General features: G+C 38.1%; 1 protein-coding gene across 1 annotated transcript; it reads right to left on the bottom strand.

Annotated features, from left to right (window-relative positions):
- Positions 1 to 7,363: 7,363 nt before the first annotated feature.
- LOC113124019 (olfactory receptor 11A1-like) lies at positions 7,364 to 8,263 on the bottom strand (the record flags this gene model as incomplete). The annotated part of the gene is made up of 1 exon (XM_026296476.1): positions 7,364 to 8,263. A coding segment is annotated over exon 1 (900 nt), but the record flags the coding sequence as incomplete, so codon positions are not given.
- Between the last annotated feature and the right edge of the window lie 272 nt (positions 8,264 to 8,535).

The following is an 8,535-nucleotide window of genomic DNA, read 5'->3' on the forward strand; positions in this document are numbered from 1 at the left end:
TGAACTGGGCCAGACTCAAACACTTTTATGTCTCTTTTTGTACTTTTTTAGGTTTTTATAAGACTGAATTGATAAAGCCGGCGGTGGTGTTGCTGTGTATCTTGACCTCATGTTAGTAAGTAAAGTTGCACTGAGAAGTTCATTGTGATACTGTCATGGCAAAAGTGCAGACATGTTGGGAAGTCTTGGCCCACATAAGCTTGTGAGTTGTCATGCTGTGTTAATGTACTGTCTGTTAAGCTATAATATGGTTTACAATAAGTTCATAGATTTAAAGAGGCAAGTAAGTTAAAAACGAGTGTAAAGTGCTGTCTAGAAACGTTAATATTGGCTACCGCCATATGCTAGCGATCTGTTGTTATGCTAATTTACAGTAAACGAGTATGAGTTAAAACTGTGGCTCAGACAATAAAGTCAACAAAATCTACTCAACTCTTCTGTTAACTGTCTGTCTAGCTGGATGGATCACTCAAGTCTAGTGAGGACAGAACAGTATAGAAGCTTATCATCAGCAGACCAACCATACAGAAACTGTTACTTCAGTCATCATGTCACAGCCCTTGGACATTGAAACTCAAAGTCAGCAAAAGGGTTTGGACGTTCAGGAGGAGCTGCTGGAAACAAGGTCACGGTGTTCCACCTTTTCAAAGCCGTCTTCCAGGTCATCAGCAAGCGTTGCAGCACTCAAAGCGCGAGCCAAAGCTGGGGCTGCACAGGCAGTTGGCCTACGCAGAAGAAGAAGCAGAAGCCTTAAAACAGTTACATATACTTAAGGAGAAGAAAAATGCTGCAGCTGAATCCTCAGAGGCAGACATTTTAGAGGCAGATATTCAGTTTGAAGAAAAACTGTCTCTCTACAAGGAGCATCCACCTAATGCCTCTATAGACTCCAAGCAAAGGGTTCAAGAGTATGTAGACAGTCGACCGTTACTTCAACACAACCAAACGCCAACACAGCCTCCAATTACGGGCACAAATCCCTTCCACCAAGGTGCAGTTCCACAGCCATCGCCCTTCAGTGGTCATGTTATCAAGCAAGAAGCTCTACAACATAGTCTAATGAAACAAAGTCCTCTCAGTTACAGACACGCATCAACCCCAAACCCTCGTCAGTCAGCTCCAAACAACCCGTTCTCATACCAGCCAATCAGCTCATCGCCTCCCAGTCTGAACCAGACATCAACAGTGAGTGATGTAGCTAAATTGTGGAATGTTGTTAAAGAATCATGGAGTGGAATAACAGCTGAAAGGTGCCACAAGTTGGTTGACTCCATGCCACACAGATGTGAAGCAGTTATAAAAAACTGTGGTCATACAACTAAATATTAGTTTAGTGATTCAAGGGATTGCTAAATCCTAGAAACAAGAACGTTTGTACAAAATAGTTTTGAGTTTTGTACAGTCAACGGCAGACACTGCTATTTTTTTAATACACCCCATTCAACTAATTGCCCAATTGCACAGCCTTAAGAGCGTGCATATCATGAATGCTGGGTCTTGTTTGTTTTCGGAGAATCTACTGCACCTACTGGTAACTTGTTTGCCATGTAGCAATAAAAAATATACTAAAAACCTGGATTATTCTGGTTAGTCACATTGTAGTGCTATTATTTTGAACAATACTGTATCTATTTATACACACACAATCACCAAAAGAAAAATTCGTCAAACAAATACTCCACACAAAACCCAATACAAATGTATATAATATATACACAGGTTTTACCACCACAGCATCCCACATGGCAGGGATGTCCAAACTTTTTTCAAAGAGGGCCAGAATTGATAATGTGAAAATCTGGAAGGGCTGGCAGTCCCTTCTGTTATTTTCAGAACCATAAGTTACACATAAATACACTGTTCTGTAAGAATTTTATTTTCAATGACAAGGTAACTAAACGGAAACCACTCAGGTGTAAACATGACAATGAGTCATGAGCATATGAACAGCGAATAGTAATGGACTGAGAATAGACCCTTGGGGTACACCCTACATTAAATTAGAGAAGGAAGACAAAAAATCATTTAAGGAAACAAAATTTCTGTTTGATTGGTACGAAGAAAGCCACTTTAGAGCCGCTCCTGATATGTCGGCCCAATGTGTCAGTCTATCTACAAGAATACCAAAATCTGTTGTATCAAAGACCGCACTCAAATCCAGCAGCATCAGAATTGAACAAAGGCCAGAGTCTGCTGTCAATAAGACGTCATTGCAGACACTCAGGAGGACTGTCTCTGTGCTGTGAGAAGGACAAAACCAAGATTGAAACTTTTCAAAGGCAGAGTTAAGCCTGATACATACTCCACGAGAAGCGAGAAATTTGTTCATTTTCTCGTGACATTTCATACTCCACGAGAAACTCAACTGCCAAACTCCTGGGAGGTCCCTGCTACTACAGCTTACATCATGCGTGCTAAGCATTGTGGGAATCTGACAGAAACTACAACACAACAGATATCGGATATCGCCATGTTTTACGACAGACACGCTCCGCTGTACACAACGTATCATCTATCCACAAATTATTAGCCAATTGTGTCTTTATATGCCTTACAAGATGTGTTATAAAGATTTTCACACTTCTTCACCACCTCTGGCAGCTGTTCCTCAAAACTATCCATTGCTATGACAACCGCAAGCAGAAAAAGTGGAAAGACAACATTTCCCCATTAACCACGCCCACTTCATATTTCTGAACAATCACACAATAGCTCTCAGACACGAAACGAGAAAAAAGTTCTGACCAGATGATGTGTCGAGAACAAGCTGCGAGAACTCCCAAGGAGAGAGAACAGATTTCTTGCTTCTCACGGAGTATGTATAGCCCTTTACGTTCCAGGGCATCAAGCAATTGCTTTCAAGCAGTCTTCTCCAAGACCTTGGAAATAAAAGGGAGCTTGGAGATTTGGCGATAGTTATCCAAGATAGAACCATCAGGCCCTGGTTTCTGAAGAATTGGTTGAACGCAGGCAGTTTTGAAATAGTCAGGCACACAATCATTTAACAATGAACTGTTAAAAACCTACAGTAGGAGGGGACCAACACAGTCCTATAACTCAATCAAAAATCTTGTGGGGATAAAATCAAGAGGACTGGACAGTACTGGCATGAGTATGAGTACTCACTACAGGTGAGTATAATGTTCTTCAGAACAATTTGCATAATCCACTTTAATGTGAAGGTCATAATAATGGGCTGCTGATTGACAGGTGAACACAAAAAAGAAATGTGGGACTCAGAACAGGAAAGATGGAATTTGGCAGAAACTGATCAGTCATCACATTATTGAAGCTGACAATGCTCTTTACTGTGTGTAAGGAAACTAAACACATCCTGACATTAAATTATTTCCAGTGATCAGACAAATCACATCTCTACAATATTCTTTCACAAAAAGGTATTAGTGTTGATGAAATTAGTTTGTTTTACCCTGACAGAACAACTTCTTGACGTGTTTATAAATTTCTTTCATTTTTAGTCCATATACAATTGGATTAAATAGAGGATTATACACAACTAACTGTAAAGTCATTACTACATGTGCAGCTTTTTGAAAATCAGTTTCAAGACGAGCTGTGATAAAATCAAATGATATTAAATAAAAATAGTTGATTAAAACCATCAGGTGAGGTAAACAGGTCTGTGCAGCTTTTCTCCTGACTTCTCCAGAGCTGTGATAACATATTATAAGTATCCTGGTGTATGTAAAAATTATGAAGAGCACAGGGAGAACAACAACATTTAGGACAACAAACACACCATATACAGTTACAGCTCTGGAACTCACACAAAAAAGTTTGTAAATTGAGTTATTGCAAAAAATTACTTTCACAGTAAAACTACAGAGTTTTTGATTAGTAATCAGTGTTGCTAATACCACAAACTCACATGCAGGCACAAGCCAAGATAAAGCCAGAATGACACTGACTGTTCTTTTCCTCATGATAGTTGGATACTGCAGAGGTTTACATATAGACACATACCTGTCATAGGACATGGCTGCCAACAGTAAAAACTCTGAACTGGCTAGAGAATAATACATAAACCACTGAAAGAGACAGGCCTGATAAGATATGATCTGTTGTTCAGACAAAAAGTCGATCAGTAGCTTGGGGTAGATATTAGTGCTGAGAAGAACAGAGTTCAGTAACAAAGCTGCAATGAAAATGTACAAAGGCTCATGGAGGTTTTTGTGTTTCCAGATCAGGTACACAATAGTAGAATTACTGCAGATTATTAGAATATAAACTATTAAAACAACCATAACAATAAAACAACCATTTTTGAAGCAGACCTATAGACTATGTCGCCGTAATCTAACATGGTGATGACAAGAACTGTCATTATGACCAGTAGTTGTTTTGAGAGAGAAATGTATTTTTCTGAAATCATCAACAACAGCAGTAATAACTCACATGTCCTGTTTGCTACAGTGAGTAGGTTAACAAACCCTCCATCCCCATTGCCACTGGAACTAATTTCAACATCTAAATGTAATGAATTTGCTTTATTTTTTAATGACAAGATTCAGGGTATTAAACAAGCAATAAACTGCACAAGGCAGATACCAACTCTGCAGCCATCCAGGAGACACTTGGTAGAACAACCCACTAGATTTCTGAAATCAGTACTAAGCAGTTTGTTACCACAACTCACTCAATTAGTTAATAACTCATTACAGTCTGGAACATTTCCAAGGGCCCTGAAAATTGCTGTCATCAAGCCTCTCCTGAAGAAGAGAAGTCTTGATGCTTGATGCTGGTACTGAACAACTACTGGCCCATATCAAACCTGCCGTTTTTAGGCAAAATCCTTGAAAAAGTTGTTTACCAACAACTTACTGACTCTCTCATGCTAAACAACTGCATTGATGATTTTCAGTCAGATTTTAGGCCCCATCACAGCACTGAGACTGCCCTTATCAAGGTGACAAATGACATTCGTCTGAACACCGACGCTGGCAGAGTCTCTGTCTTAGTACTGCTGGATCTAAGTGCTGCTTTTGACACAGTGGACCATGTGATCCTGTTACAAAGGTTAGAGGACTGGATAGGCATCTCTGGTACTGCCCTTAAATGGTTTAAGTCCTATCTTGAAGACAGGAAGTATTTCATTCAAGTTGGTAACTGTGTCTCAGACCAAATGGTGTTGACATGTGGGGTCCCCCAAGGGTCCATCTTGGGACCCCTTTTGTTCAATCTTTACATGTTTCCTTTAGGCCAGTTAATACGTAGCAATAATGTGTCCTACCATAACTATGCAGATGACACTCAGATTTATATTTCACTCACAGAAGGTGAATATGGACCAGTCGATTCACTGTGCAGCTGTATTGAACAGATCACTGTGTGGATGCAAAACAACTCTCTCCAAATAAACAGTGACAAGACTGAAATAATAATCTTTGGGTGACAGAAACAAAGAGAAAGTGTCAGCAGTCACCTTGAGTCTCTTTCTCTAAAATTTAAAAATCAAGTTAGAAATCTAGGGGTAATCATGGACTCAGACTTGAATTTTAACAGCCACATTAAATCGATAACATCATCAGCATTTTACCATCTCAAAAACATTGCCAGAATCAAAGGGATCATGTCTAAACCAGACTTGGAAAGACTCATCCATGCTTTTATCTCTAGCAGGTTAGATTACTGTAACGGCCTGTTCATGGGGCTCTCAAAACGAGCTGTAAGGCAGCTACAGTACATTCAGAACGCTGCTGCTCGGGTCCTGACTAGAACCAGGAAGTACAACCACATTACTCTTGTTCTCAGATCTCCGCACTGGCTTCCTGTCCCTCGGAGAATAGACTTTAAAACAGCACTGCTTGTGTATAAGTCTCTTCATAGCTCAGCACCACATTACATCTCTGACATGCTGATTCCATATGAACCATCTCGGACTCTGAGAACATCAGGGACAGGCCTTCTGCTCGTGCCCAGAGTCAGGACTAAACAGGGAGAAGCAGCGTTTCAGTTCTATGCAGCTAAAACCTGAAATAGTCTTCCTGATGATATTAGACAAGCCTCATCTCTGGCAATGTTTAAGTCCAAGCTAAAAACTTTCTTTTTACTGTGGCATAAAACATATGACCAGACTAGCCCTGACAGTGTTTTATCCAAAACAATCTATCTGCACTCAGTTTCCTCTAATATTAATTTTTAATTAATGTAAACTTTTTATTATTATTTCTTGCTTATGTATTTTTAACTTGTCTTTTATTTCTGTAAAGCACTTTGAATTACTCTGTGTATGAATTGTGCTATATAAATAAACTTGCCTTGCCTTTTGTGGAGGGCGTTAGTGAAGATGGTTTGCAGTGAAGACAAGGCAGTGTTCACGGCAGGATGGATGTATAGATAATGGTATCATCAACATTCAGATGGATATGAGAACTTCTTACAGCATAACTAATATTATTAATATATATTTTGAACAGTGTAGGACCCAATATTGAATTTAAACATGTTTGTTTTTATTTAATACATAAGATAAAATACCATAGATTTAACTTACAAATCATACAATTATTGTGAGGAGACATTTGATCATTTTCATGGACTGAGTTTTGTTGCACACTGACAATCAGTTTTTTATGAACCCCAAGCTAAAACTTTTCAGTTTAATACAAACATCCTCTTTCATGAAGGTGATAATGTTCAGTTTGTGTTTCAAAGAGGTGCAGACTGAACTGTATGATTATTTTAGAAGATGTAGTCTGCTCTCCTGTTGAACTCTGCTGCATTATACAGAGAGGTGGTGTTGTTTTTTAGGCTGAACTCAATGATATGAAAGAGGGTAGAGAAAAGAAAAGAGACTCATGTCAGTACAATGCAATCCAATTCAGCAGCATGACAAACTACAACCTCCAAAATGATCAACCAGTTGAATCAACACGTCTCTGAAACAGTTTGACCACAAACTGAACATTATCACCTTCATGAAGGAGGATTTATTACAGGACTGTTGGATTAGACTGACAAAGTTATAGTTAGGTGGACCTAATAAACTGACAATGGAGTGTTTATACTTTAACAATACACCCAGATATGATGCCAATATGAAAATATTCAGTCAATTAACAGTTAAGCCACAACAAACTGGAAACACAAGAATCAAACTGACAATTAGAATCAAACTGTATTTCTGGGTTCTGCAGCAAATTGCTTAGTTAGTAGTGATTACATAGTGTAGTTGAAGCTGATAATGCTCTTTACTGTGATTTAGGGTTTTAGAAACATCTTTACACTCAATACTTTTCAAGGCTCAGAGAAATCACATCTCTGTTTTATTCTGACACTAAACAATGACTGTACAACAGTTATCAGTGTTAGTACATTAGACTGTTTTACCTGGACAGAATAATTTCCTGAGGTGTTTATAAATTTCTTTCATTTTTAGTCCATATATGATTGGATTAAAAAGAGGATGATACAACATTACTTGAATCGACATTATTAAACGCTCAATTTTAGGAAAATTAGTTTCCATTTGAACTAGAAGTGCATCAAATGAACCCAAACAAGAAAAGTTGATTAGAACAATCAGGTGAGGTAAACAGGTCTGTGCAGCTTTTCTCCTGACTTCTCTACCACTTCGATAGGTGATTATAAATATCCTTATGTAGGTAAAAAGGATGAAAAGAACAGGGAGAATTAACAGATTAATAAAACACACCAATGCGTATATAATTATTACCCCTGAACTCTCACACTGAAGTTTAGAGAATGTGCTGTTACAAATGATTCCTTTAAAATTAAAGTTACACAGTTTAATATTGGCATTCGGTGGAATTGACACTGCTAACTGACCAGCAGGCAGAATCCAAGCTACAACCAGTAAAATACAGATGTTTCTTTTCCTCATGATAGTTGGATACTGCAGAGGTTTACATATAGACACATACCTGTCATAGGACATGGCTGTCAACAGTAAAAACTCTGAACCAGCTAATGAATAAGTTATATGGAACTGAAAGAGACAGGCTGAATATGATATGATCTGTTTTTCAGATAAAACATCAATTAAAACCTTTGGATAGATAACAGTGGTGAAAAGAACAGAGTTCAGTAACAAAGCTGCAATGAAAATGTACATAGGCTCATGGAGGTTTTTGTGAATCACTATCAGACACACAATAGTAGAATTACTGCAGATTATTAGAATATATGCTGTAAACAGGATCACAAAATAAACAAATCTGTATTTGTCCAGTTCCACATATGCATCAATAGTTATATATGTTATATTTAGGTTATTATCCATTAAGGTTTAAAAACAAAGTGTTAATGACAAAGACTTGAAGTATCAAAGCAAAGATCACATGAACATATTATACAGTATATCTGTCATTGGATTGTCTAATGTATTCACTGATACCCGACCTTGACATGAACTTGTGTGTGTTGAAATATTGCAACAAATACAAACCTCCAGGATACAAAGTGAACTGTTTGACTCTGTGGGTTGATTTTTATCAGCTTGTTTCTCCCTCCATGGATCTCATTAAACTCTCCACCAAGAGCTGTCGTCATGTG

The sequence above is a fragment of the Mastacembelus armatus genome, chromosome 21 (assembly GCF_900324485.2).
Source record: "Mastacembelus armatus chromosome 21, fMasArm1.2, whole genome shotgun sequence".
In the NCBI taxonomy this organism is placed as follows: domain Eukaryota; kingdom Metazoa; phylum Chordata; class Actinopteri; order Synbranchiformes; family Mastacembelidae; genus Mastacembelus; species Mastacembelus armatus.